The 23,435-nt window shown below is 34.0% G+C and overlaps 1 protein-coding gene across 12 annotated transcripts in view; it reads left to right on the plus strand.

The window, feature by feature from the left end:
• The window catches only part of LOC123538762 (uncharacterized), a 197,351-nt gene that overhangs the window by 73,479 nt on the left and 100,437 nt on the right, over positions 1 to 23,435 (plus strand). For 11 of the 12 annotated variants that reach the window (XM_053530361.1, XM_053530356.1, XM_053530360.1 and 8 more), the window contains one exon: positions 15,307 to 15,830. In XM_053530361.1, the coding sequence (XP_053386336.1) occupies positions 15,307 to 15,830 (524 nt within the window). The remainder of the gene's footprint in view (positions 1 to 15,306; positions 15,831 to 23,435) is intronic. The other variant, XM_053530357.1, reaches the window with a different exon arrangement.

The raw sequence follows: 23,435 nt of genomic DNA on the forward strand, positions 1-23,435 counted from the left end.
GTACTATAAAGTTGGGCATTGTGCTCACTGCTGCAAGTAGACACCGTCGTTCATATGACTGAAAAATTGTTGAGAAAGACGTTAAACCCGAACACAAACAAACAAAAAAAAACAACTAATCTTAAATATAACAAATCCTCATCAAATGAGTTTAACTGAGCTTTAAAAAATTCATCCTGTGTTACCCAATGTAACAAGTGAAAGAACCAAACGAACTGCTTTAGTTCATTTGTATCTCAATCTTTTCACTGAAATTTAACGAAGGAGTGAAATGTTGGGCGGACCAAAATATATATTATGTGTTTGTAGAGCTACATTCACAATATAATATCATGAATAGCAGTGGTCCACCTGCTTAGCTCAATAGGAAGAGCGCAGATCTACGGATCACAGGGTCGCGAGTTTGATCCCCGAGCGGGCTGTGTGTTCTCCGTAATGATTTGATAAAAGACATAGTGTCTGAAATCATTCGTCCTTCACCTCTGACTCATCTGGGGAAGTTGGCAGTTAGTTACTGGAGAACAGGTTTGTACTGGTACAGAATCCAGGACCACTGGTTAGGTTAACTGCCTGCCGATACATAACTGAAATACTGTTGAAAAAACGGCATCAAACCCAAAACATACAAAAAAAACTTTAAGGTACAGATGTTTCTAGTTGGTGTATATATTATTATGCCCCCCTTTGAAAAAGGAGGGGTATATTGTTTTGCAGATGTCGGTCGGTCGGTCTGTCGTTCGGTCGGTCGGTCGGTCGGTCGGAATGTAGACCAATCCGTTTCCGGATGATAACTCAAGAACGCTTGGGGCTAGGATCATGAAAGTTGATAGGGAGGTTGGTAATGACCAGCAGATGACCCCTATTGATTTTGAGGTCAGTATAGTAAAGGTCAAGGTCACAGTGACCCTGAACAGTAAAACAGTTTCCGGATGATAACTCAAGAACGCTTGGGCCTAGGATCATGAAAGTTGATAGGGAGGTTGGTAATGACAAGCAGATGACCCCTATTGATTTTAAGGTCAGTATATTAAAGGTCAAGGTCACAGTGACCCTGAACAGTAAAACGGTTTCCAGATGATAACTCAAGAACGCTTAGGCCTAGGGTCACGAAAGTTGATAGGGAGGTTGGTAATGACCAGCAGATGACCCCTATTGATTTTGAGGTCAGTATGTAAAAGGTCAAGGTCCCAGTGACCAGGAACAGTAAAATGGTTTCCAGGCAACAACTCAAGAACGCTTAGGCCTAGTGTCAGGAAAATTGATTGTTAGGTTGGCCATGACCAGCAGATGACCCCTATTGATTTTGAGGTCATTAGGTCAAAGGTCAAGGTTACATTGGCCAGGAACAGTTAAATGGTTTCTGATCTTCTTGTCCAAAACCATAGGGCCTAGGGCTTTGATATTTGGTATGTAGCAAAATCTAGTGGTCCTCTACCAAGATTGTTCAGATTATTTCCCTGGGGTCAAATATGGCCCCACCCCCAGGGTCACCTGGTTTATATAGACTTATATAGGAAAAAACTTTGAAAAACCTCTTGTCCCTTCAAATTTGGACCACATGCATAGTTTTTTGTTCCAAAATAAAATTTGACCTTGATTTTGACCTAGTGACCTACTTTCACATTTCTCAAGCTACAGCCTTCAAATTTGAACCACAAGCATAGTTTTGTGTACTGAAATGAACTTTGATCTTGAGATTGACCTAGTGACCTACTTTCACATTTCTGAAGGTACAGGCTTCAAATTTGGACCACTTGCATAGTTTTGTGTTCCGAAATGGAATTTGTGTTTACAGTGAGCATATAATTTCTGTTCCTTGTGCAATTACTGAATGCATCCAGGGGGGCATTTCGTGTTCGACGAGCTCTTGTTATGTTACAGTCTCAGATTAATTCCATACTTCGTACATCAGAGAGGAGAGGAGGTTTCCTGTAGGAATGAACCGTTTCTGATTCTGATTTAGATACACATCTTATATCTACATATCTCTCACATACCTATCTGTATAATTATATACATGCTTTTGACATGTATAATCAGATATTGTCTGATACAGGGTAAACATGCTCAATGTATCCAGGTGCAAAAAAAAAGCTCCTGGTGCTAAATATGCACTTGGAATACAGGTACAGTGGAGAGATAGTGCCTAATGTTTTCCGAGTTAAAAAAAAACATGACAAAGAGTGTAAAATTTTATTTTAAGTCCTTTAGATTACCAAGATATTAATTTACAGATTTGATTTTTTGAAAATTTCGTTTATGTTATTTTTTTTTTATAATTGTTATATACCTGTGTTACAAAGAGTGACAACTCTTGCTTAATTGGAACTCGTCATGTACCAGTAATGCATCTTTACATTGAGTTACATTAACTAAGGGAAAGAAAAAAAGAAAAGTGTTTGTGAATAATATTATCAGGGCTGGACAAAGCCACTTGTCTGCTCTTAAAGATGAGTGGGAGTCAGCTGGGTGCAAGTGGAATTTGTGGTAGTACTCATCCTGCAGGACGAGAGTGATTTTGACCTAGAATATGATAAATTCAATGAAAACAGAATTTGACAGAAGCTGCAGCATTGAAAAAGCAAGTTGATTTATTGTAAGCAGCTCTAAAATCCATCCTGTTCCGTTACAGTCCTCTATGATATTATAGTCTGTGTTCAAATACAACAGATAACTCCTGAGGCTATTCAAATTTTGCATAATTATGCCCCTTTTCTTCTCAAAACAGGGACAATCGAAGCCAACACTGATGAAGTCAGAATATGTAGGAGAAACCATTTTAAACAAAGAAAGATAATCTAGTCGATAGCCAGACTACCTACTATGATTCCAGTACTTAGATGCTCCTTAGTCCAAAAGCAAATTCTGGTACTATTTAAAAGTTTTCACCAGACTTTAAAATCACAGACTGTCAATGAAAACTGTTTTTCTTTAGTCAGTTGTTGGATGAGTGCAAATTTTAGCAGGATAAGTGAAAATTCTAATAAGGCCGTTCTGGTTCTGCAGGACTACTTGTATCCAAGCAATTTGTCAGCCATGATTACAATGATTATGTTTATTTAGTACAATATCTTCATTTTTCTAGGCAATTTGTGTTTCGTTTATGCATTTCATTGCTTTGAGCTCTGCATTCAAACATTTGGAATTGTTACGTTCCCAAGTTTTAAAGATGAAATTGCATGATAAAAGATATAGACCAAAAATTGTTTGCTGCTTTCAGACACATAAAACTTAAAGTGTTGCATTTTAATTATTTTAAAGAAAAGATACCTAATAAATCTTTTATCATTTGATTTTCAATAACTTTGTCCTGTGTGAAAAGGGGTAGCAAAGTTGTATATTATGTAAATTGCAAAATCATTCAGTCTGAAAATTGAAAATGCAAAATCATTATTTGCATGTAAGGGGGTTATTTATCAGTGAAAAAAGAGAAGTATTTGCTTGTAATAGGTTTAAGTGTAAATAGGCCAGAAAATTTACAGCTTTAAATGAAGTATGATAAAGTTAATGAAGTATCTAATAAATATAAAAAACAAAAATGCTGGTCATTAATCTTGCAAAATTGATATGAGCCGCGCTATGAGAAAACCAACATAATGCGTTTGCGACCAGCTTGGATCCAGACCAGCTTGCACATCCACGCAGTCTGGTCAGGATCCATGCTGTTCACTTTCAAAGCCTATTGCAATTAGAGAAACTGTTAGCGAACAGTCTGGTCTGGATCCATGCTGATAGCAAACGCACTATGTTGGTTTTCTCATGGCGCGGCTCAATTAAGTTTACCAGTTTGAAGAACCCCATTCGTTATATCTGAAAATTTCACAAAGTTAAGTAAATACCTCGATATTAGAAGCTTAAAAAAATGAAAAAATAATCCAAAGTCCAATAAAAAAAAAATTATGAAACTCCTTATAGCTTCAAATACTAGAACTTTTTTCATATGATCAGTGTGCCTTTTAAAAAATCATTCTTGGGATTTGCAGGCCATTGGTTTAACATTGGACTAGTGAATTTGGAAACTCTTTAAATTAATTTTTTTAACTGCATGTTTTTTTCATGTATCACAGGAATATCATAGTGAAAATTGTCTGGTATATTAATCATACAGTTGGTAAACTTTTTGGAATAATTTTTTTTCTGTTTTACATTGCATTTAATTAGAGTAAAATGTCTTTTTCTAGAGAACACCATATTGTGAAATATTTTCGCTAATAGCATGAGAGAAAATAATATAAGTGTTCATAGGTATCTTATTTCATTGTTATAATATTTACATTAAAAAAGGCATGGTTATTGTAATAATCTATGTACTCTCACAATTAAATTATGAATTTCCGATAAAAATTGAAATTTCATTAATTTTATATTGAGTTGGATAGTGCAAGCATTCTCATTTCAAAGTCTGCAAATTATATATAAAAATTGTTGTATAATGTTTTTTTTTATAGTTTTGTGTACAAACATTTCCTAATTTGAATTATAGTATTTTTATGCCCCCGAAGGGAGGCATATAGTTTTTGAACCGTCTGTCGGTCTGTCTGTCGGTCTGTCAGTCTGTCCGCAATTTTTGTGTCCGGTCCATATCTTTGTCATCGATGGATGGATTTTCAAATAACTTGGCATGAATGTGTACCACAGTAAGACGACGTGTCGCGCGCAAGACCCAGGTCCGTAGCTCAAAGGTCAAGGTCACACTTAGACATTAAAGGATAGTACATTGATGGGCGTGTCCGGTCCATATCTTTGTCATCGATGGATGGATTTTCAAATAACTTGGCATGAATGTGTACCACAGTAAGATGACGTGTCGCGCGCAAGACCCAGGTCCGTAGCTCAAAGGTCAAGGTCACACTTAGACATTAAAGGATAGTGCATTGATGGGCGTGTCCGGTCCATATCTTTGTCATCGATGGATGGATTTTCAAATAACTTGGCATGAATGTGTACCACAGTAAGACGACGTGTCGCGTGAAAGACCCAGGTCCGTCGCTCAAAGGTCAAGGTCACACTTAGACATTAAAGGATAGTGCATTGATGGGCGTGTCCGGTCCATATCTTTGTCATCCATGGATGGATTTTCAAATAACTTGGCGTGAATGTGTACCACAGTAAGACGACGTGTCGCACGCAAGACCCAGGTCCGTAGCTCAAAGGTCAAGGTCACACTTAGACGTTAAAGGTCATTTTTCATGATAGTGCATTGATAGGCGTGTCCGGTCCATATCTTTGTCATTCATGCATGGATTTTAAAATAACTACGCATGAATGTGTGACTCAGTAAGACGACGTGTCGCGCGCAAGACCCAGTTCCGTAGGTCAAAGGTCCTAAACTCTAACATCGGCCATAACTATATATTCATTCAAAGTGCCATCGGGGGCATGTGTCATCCTATGGAGACAGCTCTTGTTTATTCTTTATATAGTATTTAAGTCACTTAATAAACTTTCCAGAGATTTTCAAGAAATAAAAAAAATAAAATTAATGTGTCCAATCAATGATGAAAAGGATTTTTGCCAAAAAATATAATTGTATGCAATGCTTAAGCTAAGTGTACTTTAATTGCTTTGTGTAACAATTATAAACTAGCCGATGGAAAGATAAAATTATAAAATCACAGACAAAAATTCATTTAAGAGTCCTTGAATATAAAATATTTTATTATTTTTATATCAAACATTTTAAATGCACTTGAAATTTTTTATTGCAGTTAACAAATTCCAAATATGTAAAACTTTGACAATTGTTTGTTCATAGAACAAATAATAGCGGGGGATTTGTAGAAAATTGCGGGCACAAAGATAACCGTGCCCGAGGATTAGTAGCTATTTAGCGTACCCGATGATAGTATTACCAATTTAAACCCGTTCAATTTTTTCGACAATGGTGTAAATAGACGGTCTATTCTTAACATGACCCTGCATTAAATAGTTTATTATTTACATAAAGTATTTATATTTCGTATGGAAAAAAATATACATGTATATGGATTCTGTTATTTTTATGTGTCTTGTGAACTATACTTTGTGAAGATGTTAATTAGTTGGAATATATATATTGTATAATTAAATTGGTCGAAAAATGTTGGAATTAATGTCTAAAAAGTATATACACACTGAAATGTATACACACAAATTGATTTTGTAAAAAAGTACATTTTGCTATATATTGGCACACAAATGTGAATTTCTAAAAAAGTATATTGCGGTATATAATTATTGTCAAACAAATTAATTTCAAATTGATGCATAATGTTGTGGTGACAGAATTTAATATAAAATGCATAAGTGCAAAATGGACAAAAATTGAATTTCTTATAAGACTTAGTGTGCAAAATGAAAATAAACATCTAAAACATTGTGTAGTTGAATTTCAAAAAAAAGTGCATTGTGCAATAATGACAAAAAGACATGAATTTTCTAAAAGGTCTACTCAATAATTGAATTTCTTAAAAGTATTGTTAAATTTCAAAAAGGTCTATAGTACAGTTAATCCTTACCATGCTGGGCACGACTGATTCTGCCTTTGCGACCAGTGTAGATCATGATCAGCCTGCACATCTGTGCAGTCTGATCATGATCTGCACTGTTCGCCATTCAGCCAGTATCTTTTTAGTATGCACCCCTTTTAACAGTTAATGGTACTGTCCAAATGGAAAGATGAACAAGTTCATTATAGAAATTTAGCAGGGTAAGAATGTGAGGAAAAGATTGAACTGCATAAAGAAGAAAAGTTGCTTCTTACATTTGAGGTATATATGTAATAAAATGAAATAATAATAAACTAAAAATAAATAAAACAAATTCATGTGCTGTAAAACATACTCTGTCAAGTTGATAAAAAGTTGAAGTTAATAGCTATAAAAAGAGGTCTGCAAAGTTACTTACCTTCTCTTATCCCTAGCTTAAGTATTATCCATTATTTCTGACATAGAGTGGGTGACATAATTTTTGCATTGTTTAAAGAAAGAAAAAAAGAACGATTATCTGTCAAGGAAATAGATTCCTTTAAATACTCCAGCTTTTAATGATACAAATCAATAGCAGTTTGACATGACATTGCATTCTTCGCCAAGTTTTTGTCATACTTTGTGTATAATGATACATTTTTGTAGCTGTGTCTTTATCATTCTGTTTTATGTAATAGGTGTCACGGTTTGGAACATAAGAAGTTAGTGAGAGAAAAAAATGGATACAAATTTGTGCCTCAGTAGGATTATGTTTTGAAAATTTCAGTGAGAGAATTGAGGAAGTTATAGGAAATTTGAAAAAATAAGGGTGGCATCTATATTTGATATGAAAATTGGAGTTAATCTACAGTGCAACCTGTGTAGAGTGAACATGGCTTGGAGTATTAAGAGATGTTGGTTGTATAGAAGTTGTAAATATATTGAAAATCCATTTATATCAAAAATTTTAATTACTTGATTGGAGAGAAAATTTCTACCATTCTGTATTTGGAGAGTTCTTTTGTGAAAAAATTAATGAAAAGAGAACAATAGGAATAAGGCACGAAACAGTTCAAATTGCGAATAAAGTTTTTCTCAAAATAAAATGCATAGCATATAGCCAAATGATATAAGTTTTTGCATTTTTCTTTGAGTGTGTTTTTTTTTTTTCAATTTGCAATCACTTTGTTTAAATGTACTTTAGTATACTTCTTGAGTAGATGGAACTTCAGTATAACAATGATAGATAAGGTCTAAACAACCTGCCATAATATAATGCCAAAAGTTTTATATTTGGATTCATGCCCTACAATAAATCTGATTCATGAAAAAATAAAGCTCAGTCGGAAAAAAATAAGTTAAAACAAAGAAGTATAAAATACACAGAATGGCAACTGGCTGTAATCTCGCGTGAGCTCGTGTCAGATCGTGATTCGGCGTTATCTTACTAAAAACAAACATCGGTGAGCATGGAGTTACAATTTGTACCTTTAAAACTACATTTTAAATACATGTTAGCTTCTAAAACAAAATTAGTTTAATGTGAAATGGTCTTAACTTAAGACATGAAGTACACGTTTTTTTGCCATCGAAAGCAGCATGGTCTTACGGTGATAATTATTTTACCGATGAATAATTGCTTTCGCATACAAAATGGCGCGTGGAAGGATCGAAACGAGCACTTTTCACGGAGTTGTGAAAATGATCTCGTTTTTTTGTCACGGGAGGTTGGTGAGATTTGCTCTATATGCCTTTCAAGTTGCCAATCTATTTATTTTTATAGCTCTTTGGTTAAAAGGGAGATTAGTCTTGTTACTTTAAAGCTCTGTATGAGGCAGCAAAATATATGGGTGTGCATTATATATGAGAGTCTATGGTATATGAATAGTTGAGAATCTAATGTCTTCTATAAATAATAATAAAAAAAAAAATTAAAGGAATACAATGGGCAAGCGTTATTGTGGTGTGATGTACATTTATATTCATGATATGACGGAATGATATTTTTTCTTGCATAAATTATATTTGAATAAATGCACAATAAAATCTTTCATAGCAACACCTGACATAAATTTGCATTAAAATTAAAATTTTCATGAATGTTAAATTTCTTCAATTGTTACAAATTTTGCCCAGTTGTTGGAGATGTTAACCAATTTCTGGACATTAAATTTCCAAATCAATTTTGGTGATGTGTATCTGTCTAAAAAAAATCATTTAAGAGTCATGTAGATCTAAAGTAATTAGGAATAAATTGAATTGAATGCAGAATTAATAATTGCACTTTAACCGAGTATTCAGATATCCATATTCTTTGGATTTTTATCACTTATTTTTGCTGTTACTTATTTTTGCTGTTTCCCCAGTATGTTTTAATTATAACTCAGTTGCTGGCATAATAAGAAAGAAATTGGTGAACACTTATTTCTTCTCTGAAACTGTCAGATTTGTATACAGTATACAAGGATGTCTGGTCAAGTTAGGTTTCAATGGTTTCATTGCTTATATCATAAATAAAAAGGAATCATTTTCTCTTTTGTATACAAATCAATGATAAGTATTGTAAAATCAGTGATTATTCGCTGGCATGATATTTTGTAGTTCTTGCAAACTTCGCTATTTAGTAGGGAAATAAACAAAATTAAGGATTCCAAGTGATAATGATAAATTATGTTACCTGTGAATTGTTTTTCTTCTCTGGAATATTTTTATAGATTATCACTGCAGTAAGTTCCATGAAAATTAGTTTACGGCACATATGAATGACTTTACGGTAATTTTGCCTTGATGATGGATAAGAACAAAATGCATTGTTAGAAATACCTGCTATTTTGTATGCTATAACCTTCCATCTCGCCATTTGTTATCTCGTTACCTATATATTACCTATATCGTGTTGTTATTCATAAGTGGGGAATAGTAAATAATTTTTAGCGAAACTAGTTGTGTAATATATTGATGCTTTACTAAAAATGATGTAAAGATTTTGGCCAGGATTTTACATAAAATTTACATAAAATGCATGACTGTTTCAAAAGAAAATACATTAAATCGCCATTAACTTTTAAACAAGTTCGTTACTTTGTATGTGAACTATCATTTTAGTGTATAAAATGGCTACAGCACAAAATTTGATCTTGGGTTACGATTTCGTTTTTTAATGAACTTGGTAATATAAAGTGTCAATACGTAAAATAAGAGGTTTCAAGTTTCAACATACGAAAAAAAAAGAGCGCTGACTGTTGAAAATGGCTAATTGAAGGTTAAAATAATTTTTTTATAGCTCCCAACAAGAATGGGATTATGTAATTTGGCAGACGGTCTTGGCGAAGTTTTGGATTTTTGCGGTTTGAGATATTGCATTAATTAAAATAAAAGAAAATACTGCATTAAGAAATTAAAGGATGACAATTTTAAGAGGGACAAAAAAGGATGGTGTGTTATTATTGAAGACCAGGATTTAACGAAAATTAATATAGATAAAACCATGGAGAGATCAGCTGTGGATTTATTAAAACTTTTATGGAATTATACTCTTGGACTACTATTTACTTACATCTTGAGCTTATTTGGAGGAAACAGGTAAATATTGTTCACTTGAATATATAGCTTTTTAACATGAAAAATGTACAATTTAACATATTGAACATATTTTTCCAGCTTCAAAATTATATATTTATGGACGTTATGCTACTGACAATATGCTTACAAACATGGTGCATAAGGTTATAAAAATGAGTTTGGAGACCAGTCTGAAATCTATAGCATCTGATTGGTTGTTTCCGAGCTTAAACTTGAAATTGACCAATGGCAGGGCAGCATTGTTAGACTGGTTTCAAAACTCAGTTTTTATAGTTCTGGATGTTGGACTGGTGTCCTGCATGACATTATAAACAGCTCTGACTGTAATCAGGATTTACAAGTGGGCTTTTGGGAAGGTTTGGATGGGGATGGAGATCTGAGCTATGATACAGAAAAAAAACTGGTGGTTTAACGTAAATTTACTATTGCTCCAAAACAAGCATAAAATTCTTTTTCAAACAAATCCTTTTTGGGAAACTTAAAATCTCTTACATTGTGCATAGCTAACCAGCAATAATTGGCATATGTTCAATGTCAAGGTCACATACCATAATTTCTCTAATTTGTCATAAAAATGATATTTTGGAAGTTAATAGTACTATGGGACCTTAAAAAAAAATACAGACCCATTCTGATAATTACAGAGTTTACATTCATTTTGGAGAGAGTTCTCTGACCTTGTGTTAACTACCCTGACTGCTTTCTGAACTTCTATCCTTGGTAATGTTGACCTCAAGATCATGTGCCATTACACAGTTTTACTCTTGCATAGAATCCGACCTGTTTAGTTCAATAGAGATAGCGCGGAACTAAGGATCATGGGGTTTTGAATTTGATCCTCAAAGAAGTGTAATTGTCCCGTGATAAATTGATAACAGACATTGCTTCTGAAATCATTTGTCCCCCACCTCAGATTTATGTAAAGAAGTTGGCTGTTACTTGTGGAGAACAGGTTAGTACTGGTACAGAATACAGATTACTGTCAGCTGTTACATAACGGAAATACTTTTGAAAAATGGCTCTAACACATCTTTATATGGTGTAGTTGTTTGTAAACAGGACCAAGGAGAATAATGTACATGAACTTTTCGTTATAAACACGAAGATGTACTTGATTCACTATTCTGGTGATACCTGGGGTATTGCCTTCAAAACAAATCGCGATTTTGGCACGAAAGTTCTAGGAAGATCCAGAGAAAAGCTTTCCAATCTTTCATGCTGAAAACAGAAGGAGAGAAGCATAAACAATGTTGGTTCTGCAATGTGTTTTTTTGCCATGCATTTTGATAGCTTTATCATTAGATTACTGGAGGGGGAAGCTGGTAAGTGCGTAGTTATGTTATATTGCCGGAAAAATACGGAGAATTGCGTACGAAGAGGTAATCAGATTGGCAGAAAATTCACTGTTACCAAATAATTGATACATAAATAAATTGGCTTATGTTAAGAAACAAAAACATATGTTAAGACACTGAATGATGCGGAGCAGTGTCTTATATTGAGAGGCTTGTGATGCAATGCATAATCAGTCAGTTTTTTTCCGTTGCTTATTTTTCATTCGTACTTATTCTATTTTTAAGACAGTTAAATATGTGCACTAATCCAGACTATTGACCTTTGGAAAGAATATAAGGAAACTTCATATTGAGCAAAATTTCAGTATCTTTTGCAAATTTCCAGCAGGTTATAGAAACAGGCATGATCGTTTTGATTGTCTCCCTTTCATATAGGTAAGCCTGTACATTTTTTTGGTTGCCTCCCTTCCATCACGTATCTTTAGTAAAAAAATACAGAGTAGATCTCAAGTGCTTGCAAATATTAGCAAAATTATACCATGGAGAGTATTACCTTATCTTTAGATTACAGTTCACCCAAGTTGCTCTGCCAATGGCATTGCTCCATTTCATTCAAATCTGACCATTCTATTTCACAGTATGTATTAAAATTTAATGGCAGACTGTAAGATGGTTATAAGTTGAACTCAGCAGTTTTAAGATAATTTATTAATATTCTTGCTTCGCTAATGCTTGCTCAAAATTAATATCTTAAAACTACTGTATTTGACTTAAAACCGATACATACCATGAAATAATAAATTTTTGGGGGGTTTATTTTCGAAGATTTCATGTTGGAGACAGTCGGTGAAATTAAAGCCCAATGATCATGAAGTAATGTTCCAATTTATGTTATATTCAGAAGCTAAAATCCTCGAATTCATGTTCCCGTGAAATAGCTGTTTTAACCAACCAATGAAATTTCATGCAAATAAAATTAAATGATTGCACAGTCAAAGAGGCATGACTAAGCCGTTTATGTGCCATGTGCGTGCAGGAACCCAACCCAGTCTAAGGCTCAGTAGAGAGAGCACGGCTTCCAGTGGAGAGGTTGTGAGTTGGATCCCTACATGCAAGGCTGGCAAATGTTTATCAGTAAAGATTTGACAACTCTGCATTTGAAGAATTTCATCTTCCAAATGTATGTAAGGAAGTTGTCAGTGTTTTGTAGAGAATAAATGAATACTGGTTGTTGTCAGTTACTTAAGTGAAAAAAAAACAAAATAAAATACTGTCAAATCATTTAATTTCGTGGACATAAAATTTCATGGTTTCCACAAAATGATTACTTTGTTGGAACATTGGATTTATGGTTTTGAAATTTTAGATTTACAATTATTGGAAATTTCATTTCTTTGTAAGGATTAAATTTTGTGGATTGTCACAACCACAAAAATTTCAAAAACCGACAAAAGTTAGTACCCCTCAAATATTAATGATTTTGTAGTACATTGGTTTTATTTAAGTCCAATTTCTGAATCACTCTGTTACAATAAATAATAAAAGCCACATAAAAAGTTGCAAAAGGGTATAATAAATTGAATATAACTTTAGTTACTTATCCAATTATCGGTTAACTTTACCAACTGGCTGAAAAACGTCAAAAAAAATTCTGACTAACCATGTTTTTATTTAAGATTAATACTTTTAATGATAGGTTACACAGAGAAAGCACAAATGTAATTTTGGTGTAAAAACATTTTCTCTGCACAATAAGATGAAAACGGAAAGCTCTCAACTTTCCAAAAAGCTACAGATAGGTTACATTCTTCTGGTTTTGACTGGGAAAATAAGACAAAGTTTAAAGCCGTGAAGTTTATATGGGTGGCTTTTATCATAAGTAAGTAAGTTTAGCAGTACGCGTCATGCTGTTACTTTCAGTTTATTTGGATTACTGTGGTTTAAATCTTTTTTAGATTTAAAATTGGTTTCTTTATATTATATGCGGATTTAGCGAAAAAGTTAAAAATTTAGTTCAAGTTTGAAATTCTGTATCTGGATACAAACTCAACAGACGTTCTTATAACGCCATGTAAGTAAACTTTGATGTACACCAGACTTTTTAAAATTAATGTAATTGTCTATAAAGTATCATAAATCACAGTTATCATTTTTGAATAAGATATTACTGCTAAATTTCTACTTCAGTATATTATAATTCTGTTATATTAGTAAGTTTTATATGCATGTATGAATTACACCAAAGTCACTGACTTTGAATCTTTATCCTTTACCGCTGTCAGAAGGTTCAAAACTATGCTTCGGAACATGAGGAAGCCTTCTAACTGCATGGCTTACAGAAGGTCAGTGGTTCTACACAGGTGGCAGCCAGTGATGAAATAATGCCCAGAGGCACCAATGGGGTCTTTCCTCCGCAACCTAAAGCTCAACCTGTAATTTTTTTGCTGTGATGCTAACTAAGCCCAACAAAAAGAAAAACCTATAATATAGATACAATTAACTGGCAAATGGAATTACCGAAAGGTTTTGGAGTTGTGCCCCTTTACATTGCGAGAACTATCACTGCATATACAGGCTGCTTATTTATTATTTTGAAGCAATATTAGGTTGTCGTTTTTTTCATAAATCCAGTGATAATTTAAACTATTTTGCTCAGTCAGTTTTGAAGTCTGAATGACGATGCTTCACCCTTACCATGCGGGATACGACTTATTCTGCCTTTGCGACCAGTGTAGATCATGATCAGCCCGCACATGCATGCAGTCTGATCATGATCTGCACTGTTTGCTTTTCAGCCAGTATCTTTTTGGTAAGCACCCCTTTTAAACAGTTAATGTTACAGTCCAAATTGGGAGACAGACAAGTTCATTAAAGAAATTTAGCATGGTAAGGGTTAAAATGATTCAGCCCTCCAAATATAAGATTTTGAACTTTCATCGAAAGATGTCTCATTTTAAAAACAAAATTGAGCCGTGCCATGAGAAAACCAACATAGTGGGTATGCGACCAGCATGGATCCAGACCAGCCTGCGCATCCGCGCAGTCTGGTCAGGATCCATGCTGTTCGCTAACAGTTTCTCCAATTCCAATAGGCTTTAAAAGCGAACAGCATGGAGCCTGACCAGACTGCGCGGATGCGCAGGCTAGTCTGGATCCATGCTGGTCGCAAAGCCACTATGTTGGTTTTCTCATGACACGGCTCAAATGAGAAACTTGAGAGGACTCCTAAACTGCACAAAGATGTATCATGTCTTATGATGCATGAATAATTCATGAAAACAATCCTTTTGTATCCTAGTTCAAGTCATTTGAATTGTTTCTTTGTTTTCATTATCAATAAGACAATTTTAGTTATTAATAAGACAATACAAAGCCTTTAAATACATTCTAAAGCAATAGCAGGGGCACATAATTATGAACAGTCTAAAAACTCATTCTGTATTTAATATAAGTTATGACAGTTTTCCATTCAACACTGGAATTACAGTAATTACAGTGTCTGTTAATTTCCCCCAATCCCTAACCTACCCCGCTCTTCCTTAATCAGTTTTAAAAGATTCACAGGATTTCAATGAAATGATACACACATTTTAAGCAGGATGGAAAGGCATGTGAGACGCAAGATTGGTGTCTGTACCTCCAAGATCACAGCCAAGGGCACTTATGTAACCATTGTGTCAGTTGTGCCATTTCGGGAGCATGTTTGTTTCATAAAGTATTTCTGGTGTCATTTCCTTACAAGTTTTATTTGAAATGAAGTTGCTATCTGTCGAAGTTTGAGGTTTGGGTTTTGACTGTGGGTGTGGGTTTCGGGACTAGGGTGAAAAGTGATATAGGCTGCTCATTAAATGTTACTCATCTGATAATTATATCAAAACATCATCATTCATATTTCAGTACTCCAGGTCTTCTGTCACGATTTTGCAAAGTTTTGGTGAGAAAATCTTTTTCACTTTTACAGTTATCTGTTTGTTATCTTTCAGTAGTGGCAGCAAGGGATTGCAGCAGAAGTCCGCAGATGTTCCTAGTCAGAAACCGTCCACAGAGAAAACAGTTGATAAGCCAAGCCATCAAAGTGTCTCTAGACTGGGTACTCAAAACTTGCAAGATAATAAACCAGTCTTAAAACAGGAAGTTCAGTCTGTGATCCAGTCTAGAGAACAATTTGATAAAAAACAAAAGGAAGATGAACACAAGTCTATTATTGCTTCGGGAATTCAAAAATCTTCCGCCTCGGTTTCGGAAATGCTTTATGGGGAAAATATTCGGAAGGAAGCATCAGATAGCTTTACCGAAGTGAACCAGACCGAATTATCGGGTGGGATGGCTTCTGACATGTCAGATTTGATGGAGCGACGGAGGTTTGTTACGCGGGAAGCGGATACACACAGAATGGGAACAGACAGCGATCAGAGTGCCTCGTCGTCGGCAATGAGTGAAGGCAGTCGGAAACGAAGAAAAGATAAAAGTTCCATGCGAAAGTCGAAGCTGAATGAATCAAGTGAAGGTATGTCTTTTTATTGACTTTTAATACAAAAGTGTAAAGTAAAGCTGCATGGTTGTCTGGTTTTAGCTTCATAATGAGAAACTTACAAGTATTGGTCTTAAGGTAATGGACCAGTAATTATGTTCGGCAAATTCCATTGGTTTACGTCTTTCCATATGTGATTTCGGCATTCTTCGGTTGTTACGAAAAATAATTATCTGTTATGGCCAGAGGATGCCGAAATTGCATACGGAGGATATTTATTTGCACGGAAGTTGCTGACAATCATTACCAGTCCACTACCTTAAGTGAGATTTTTTAAAATAGAGAAAAGTGGAAACTTCACAGGTCGCTCAACACGACAAAAATGAAAGTGTTGCAGGCTAGGTATGATTGAGCCTATTAAACCCATGTGGGTCCGAACCATTGACCTGCAGCAGATACCCCACCATTTAAACATCAGGAGTCTTCTTAAAGTCACATTTCATTATTATACTGTAGGGACAGATAGGAAATTATCGTGACTTATAAACTGTAACCATTTTGCAGAAATTTTTCTTAAAGTGTTTGAGAAGTTGGATCAATCTTAATCAGATCCTTTCCTTTTATGTTAAATAAAGTTAAATTCAGACTAAAATATTGCACCACTGTTTTAACAGTTGCAAATAATTACAAACATGTTCTGCTCTTTTCAGTTACTCTATGCTTTTTGGTTATTATTTAGGAAATAACCCTTTGTAATCTGAAAGAAATGTAAACATATAAATCTACATAATAAGTAATGATAAATATTTCATGTTTGGGAACGACCACATTAAAACTTGAACTCTTGTCCATTTTTACTTGTTTTGACTTTCAAATGCACTTAAACAAAGTGGGTAGAATTGCTAATTAGAATATTAAGATGACCGATAGAACCGTTTAAATTTAGATGTACTTATTTTTACAGTTTTGATGGAAGAAAATTATATATTCACCCTTGAAATAATGGTATAGTATTTCAGTGCTCCAGGCACTAGGATGATGAAAGTAATCCGCTATAATACGGGGTATCATGTCCAAATTTAAAGGTCGATGTTGTAACTTAACCATAGTTTTGCTTGTATTTTAAAATCTTATTGTAATAAGTTGCTAGAAACGTACAAATGAGCCGTGCCATGGGAAAACCAACATAGTGGGTGTGCGACCAGCATGGATCCAGACCAGCCTGCGCATCTGCGCAGTCTGGTCAGGATCCATGCTGTTTGCTAACAGTTTCTCCAATTCCAATAGGCTTTAAAAGCGAACAGCATGGAGCCTGACCAGACTGCGCGGATGCGCAGGCTGGTCTGGATCCATGCTGGTCGCACACCCACTATGTTGGTTTTCCCATGGCACGGCTCAAATGATTCTTGCAGTTTTAAATTAGTGACAAGTCATAAGGGTAGTATATTAGCAGAATTAATCACATTGACGAGAAATCAGCGAAATCAGCACTAGGTAAATATGACACTGCTTTATCTCTATAGAGAAATAAACATTAATCATGAATATATCAGTTGATATGGGAATATGAAATATTGTTGCAAACATTTTTAGGTTTACAATATTATTTGAAATATTGAGACTGTACAATAAGGCAACAAATTGTCAATATGCTGCTGAAAACCGTCAAAATTCTGTGGAACTTGCATTTCAGATTCCGAATCATTCTAAATTTATTTCTTTAATCTCGTATAACACACGTAACACAAAAGATGTTGGTATCTTGCAGCTTAAGCTATGTGTATATATATATTTTTTTTTAATGTTAGAAAAACCAACGAGCAAACTTTCTATTCATCTTTCCTAAACTGGCAAACCTATTAATTCTGGCACTGAATTTTCTTCACCATCATAGATAGAGTACCTTTAACTTTAACATATTATATGAACGTCCTTTTGAGATAGATTTCAGACCAAGGATGCCCGCTGAAAAGACCAGATGAAAAGTTACTGTGTTTTTTTAGCATATCCGATACATCATTTTCATATTAAAATTCATAACCTTGCAATTATATATGCTAAGCGGATATCTGTAATGTGGAGAATACATGAATATTTGATAAGTTACAAATTTAGGTAAGTAGGTTTTCTATCTAAATTACAATCATTTGGTGAATCGGAAAAGGTGCGGGTTTATGACCTGTGTGGTCATGGGCTCGAAACCTCACTATGACTGCTTGGCATTCTGGTACTGTTTGAGTGCTGTTTTGAAGTTCAAGTTCCAGGGACTTCTTTAACTTTAAGAGAATGGTGCCAGGGCTCTCTTATGTTGAATTCAGGACATTTTTCAAGGGATTTTTTTCATTTATAGAATTTGTAATTCTGGGCAATGTGTAGCTGAAATAAAACAGAAGTAGGGGAAAAAAGTAAATTCTCTGAGGGGACTGGGCTAAATGTTAGCGCAAAAACACATGAAATGAGCCCTACTCACCCCCCCCCCACACACACACACACACACTCCTCCCATGGACACAAACTCCGTTAACATAATTATTCAAGCGAAAATAAACTGAAGTTAATCTGATAGCCTGCTACAATGGTTGAAAATACTATAGCAGAATTCTAAGGGAGATAACTTTGTTGTCCTTAAATTGTTTTGTTAAACATGATTATCAGCTAATTTCATTCAGAGGCTATTTATAACAAAAAAATTCTTACTTCTGTAGTGTTTTATGACATAATAATATTTATCGGTAAAAGTTAAGAAAACAGGCAGATGTGGACTAAGTTGAAGACCTCTGATTTATAGAATATACTCAAATTAATTTAGGTATATTTACATGAAATTCATTTTTTCATCTCTTGAGAAAAATAATTTTTCTCTAGGGTGAGTATTCTCTCATTTACTGTGGTCACTACTTTGAACTTCTACAATGAAAGTTAAGAAAATCTGAAATGGAAATGATGTTTTAAATTGAGCTTTTGAACAGGTATAGTGGAGACAAATCTCAGCACTCAACAAACCAAATGAAAGGAAAAAGTTATGCACTTATTCAGAAGGGAAAATTCTCTTTCATTCAATATAGTTTTCACGATTCTTTTATAAACTGGTATGATATTCTTCGAGACTTTGACGAACATTTTTTTGGCACAAAATTGAAAGGAAAGTTCCTATCGACAACTTTTGGTAGCAAGTTTCTGATGTGTGTCTATTGAAAAGTTTTCAGTCAGCTTTTGGAGGAGTAGTTTTCTTAGTTCATTTCAGTTTAAAAAAATCGTCATATGCAGAGCTGAACGAGAAACATCCAAGTCTTAAAGCGAATACACTAATTTTCGTAATGATGATTAATGATCGAAACCGCATTTAATGGTTCCACGAATTTTTACTTATGTTCAGATATTAATAAGTATTATAATATGCATACCATGATGCATGTCTGCCGCATGTATGATTTTATGACATAATGATGAGATACATTTTATGGGTCTGTGTTTCAAATTACGTACCTTTTAAATGAGGTGGGTGATGCAGATAGTTTTAATGTTTACATAATTTTAAAAGATGAAAGTTAGAAGAGTTTTTAAAGTTTACCATTTTATTGAGGTTTCAGAGTTTGATTCGTTTATTTTGTTGTTGTTGTTCGGTTTTATGTGACATTGATGCAGTTGAGGTGGTTAGGTGACTTTTCAATTTTTGTGGTAGAGGAAGACACCTGGCGGGCCATTGGGCATTGTTTAGGGAACAGGCAGGCACCAGGATTGAACCACCGACTGTTTTCAGAACCAGCTGGATAGCGGCTTCCTAACATGACAGTTCAAATAGAGCTGAAAGCCACAGAGCAAACATCAATCCAATCTGACTTAAGTACTTGATCTTCTAAACGAAGATCTGAGAACGACCCATTCACATACGCCTTCCGTATATTTTGGATTTCCAGTATTGCTATTTTTATTTTAACCAATCAGACGACTTGTTCCAATTTCAAAGAGTAAGAAAAATGTGCAGTCATTCCAGGGCTCGAACCCGGGACCCCTCGCTTACAAGCAAGTAGCCTACCGACTGAGCTAACCGGCTATCTGATACATTTTGGCATAAGAATTGTAAATATCAAAAGTCAAGGATACAGGTAGATTTGCAAAATATTGTAAGTTAAGCTCAGATTGGCTAGGGAAAGGGTCGTCAGAACGAGGCTATGAATAGGTCGTTCTCAGATCCTATGCGTAGCGTATTAGGAGATGCACTTTAGTCAGATTGACATCAATCAATCCTCTAATCCAGATTCTTTATATAGTGTCAATGTGTGTGGATATTAAATCTGTGGTCATTTTTCATTCAAGTTCTGTTACTTGCATCAGTTACCTACCATTCTTTCTAAGATGGTCATTCTAGCTCTCCTATCTGGGTTATTTGTGTCTGGGAGGTGGGGGTGGGGGGCAGATGTGCAGGTATATTCACCATGCTCTATAATTATAGAATTATATATTAGACATCTCAGTTTTTCACACATGAAGGGAATTTTGTCAGTTGTCTTTTTGAAGAACATAGGTCTTCATAATTTTCATTATCTCCCTTGGATTATTTGTTATAACCTGTCAAATATCTATCAAAATTTAGATCTTTTTTTTTTTTCATTTGAATAACATTTTTCTGGTAATGTTGTTTATCTGATAAATTAAGTTCAGTTCTTTATACAATTGAATGTTTTTACTGTCTATATTTGCAGTTAATAATCGTCTTGTACATTACGCTGTCTTTATTTATGTAAGATTGAACCTGATTTGTTAATAAAATTTTATCATTTGAATATATCAGGGACCGAACTTTTAAGCTTTGGGAAAAGTTGCTCGAGCAGATAATGTATAGGTTTGATGGGCAATGTTGTAGGTGAAAATAATTTGTCAAAAGTGTTTTTAAGAAGATGTATTGTGTATTATATAAATGTCAGTGTCGGAAAATAAATATTTCATCGAAGTGGATTTTAAAGTACATGTGTGTTCATTAAAAAAATGTTTTTATTAACTGGATGACAATAGGGAAATATGTCTAGATCAATATAGATCTGTATACATGAGGTTGAGGAATAGTTTGAAAAGCAGTTTCACAAATACCGCTGTTGAATTGAAGAAAGTGAAAATATAGTTGAATTATTAATATTGAAAATATTGACGACTTTGAAACAGTTGAAAATTTAATGATGGTGATGTTTGATACTATTCATTTTCTCACACCTGGACGGTTTAATTAATTAATTATCATTTCATGTAGGTACTGAGCATATATACATGCATAATGTAAAAGTTCTCCATTAAACAAAACATTTGCTAAAATGTTTGGTTTATTTTCCATCAGATCTGTATGCTGATTAAGCAGTTTTGATATAGAGGTACAAAACATCTGCAAAAAGAAGTAGATCTATAATTTTTGATGATGTGTAACAGTGTTTGGACTGTGTGTTTTTTATGATGTGAATATATTATATACAGTGGTTTAAGAATATTGAAATGATTTCCAGCAGCTATGGGTGCCCATCTTGAATAAGTTTCAGTGTTAAAGGGTTAATCATATCTGACACATTCCTTTATGCCAGTCAATGGGAGGCATTTTTATGAAGAAAATGTAAATTTTCATGGTATTTTTTTTAACTTGGTCATATATTTTTTTTGAGATTATGTTTGGGTCTAGTTATAAAAAGCTGTATATTCTAAAAAAAACTTAAATTTAATTTGCTAAAATTAATTGTTATTCGTTAAAAGGAAATTATGTGGGGTTTTTTCTTGAATATAAAAATGGTCTATTTTTAGTAACGTAAGATGTTTCATGTTAGAAAAAATGTTTTTTTTTATGAGTTTTCTATAGGAGATATAAATCTGTCTTACATAATATATAAATTTCTCTGAAATTGAAAAGAAACATTCATAATTTCAGTGTGAAGTCATAAACCTTGAAGAAATGGTGTTAAAAATGTACACAGGAAAACATGTTGATGTTTTTTTTCATTCCATGTATAAAAGTGCCATTCATTGATAAGAAAAATCTTATTCTTTGATAAAACTGATACAACATATTGCGAAAGCGGTGGGATAAGTTTGATAAGAAAATTTCACTTTTTTGCTTTTTTTTATTAAGTTCAAGTAAGTGTAATTGTGGGAGGATATTTATTTATCTTTACAGTTGGAGAGTTCATTAGTTTGACTTTATTTACTTTTCAATTGAAGAGCACTCACATAAGGGACATTATCAATGAAAGAGCATAAAACCTGATCTCTAAGTGAAATTTAAGTTTGAAAATTTGCCTATATTGGAAAAATATATAAACATAGCGGGTCATCGAAGGATTTAACTGTCATTGATAAATTTGGCGATCAATGAAATAGTGAAGAAACTACGAAGAAAAGATGTTTTTAAAACATGGCCTGTTTGAAAATTGACAAATCGACAGTAGTGTAAATAATCATTTTCTACTGGATAATAAAGAAGATTTGAAAGTGGAATAATAATATTAAGGATATAAGGGGGAAAAATGGATGTCTGGAGAAAACTTGGTGAGTTGCCTTCTTTGATAGTATTTCCTTAAAACAAAATTACTTTCTTACAACAAAAGTATTTTCTTTAAATTTTATTCTGATTTGTTAATTTTTCATTGTGAAGAATGTACATGATTTCTTTCTCTTTCTGTTACATACCAGTAATGCATGATAAAAACATTCCATATGAATGCATATTATGGTATGCATGATATATGAAAGAAATGTAATACTATGAATGACCCCACAAAGTTTTGGTTAAAATTCATGATTTACACAAACATCCACACCAGAAACCCACAGACAACCTGTTTTCATCGGTCAGTTTCAAGAATGAGCTCGGAATCAACCAGTTGGATGCAAGAATTTTTAGACAGGTCTCCAGTCTAAGTTTTATACCCTTGACCCCAAAGTTGATCCAAAATCAACTGCTATTAGAATATATTGATCATTAATACAGTTTGAGAACCATATATTACATAAGAAACATGGCAGTCTGTTAAGGGAAATAAAGATTAAACTATTGGTTTTAAACCATTAGGTATGGTATGCCAACCTCACACTTGACCTTAATTCATCTTGATTGACAAGTCATAATGTGCAGTTGGTGATTGCTATTTATAGACATTTAAAACTGTCAGGATTGGGTATAAATAACATTAACTAATGGCATTAATGTTGAATTTCAGTTTTGTTTGCTTCAGTTTGAAGTCACCTGTACTAATTCTCTCTGGACTGTGCCCCATGTTTATAATTCCAATATAGCTGTGGCCTAAATAAACAACAACAACAAATGATATTGAATTGTTGTACTAGCTTGATGGTTATTTAGTAAGGCCCAAAAACACTTACCAATTAATATACTATCATGGTACATTATCAAGAATTAGTCTCTAAATGATGTGAAATGGGACCATAGCCAGATATTCTGTTTGGCAACACCAACAAGGTCTTTCCATGCTCCAAAGGAAACCACTCTTGCTGTTATTCTGGTTCAGGCTATCGCCTTGTAGGCTGGTCCAGACGGTATGCGAGCACTACAGAATGTTACTGTATACTGTAGTTTAAATGCTTCTCACACCAACTTTTTTCCTTGGGGTTAATAATTTGATCCCCCTAGTGTCAATTTTTTGTGGT

The sequence above is a fragment of the Mercenaria mercenaria genome, chromosome 18, assembly GCF_021730395.1.
Source record: "Mercenaria mercenaria strain notata chromosome 18, MADL_Memer_1, whole genome shotgun sequence".
NCBI classification, from domain to species: domain Eukaryota; kingdom Metazoa; phylum Mollusca; class Bivalvia; order Venerida; family Veneridae; genus Mercenaria; species Mercenaria mercenaria.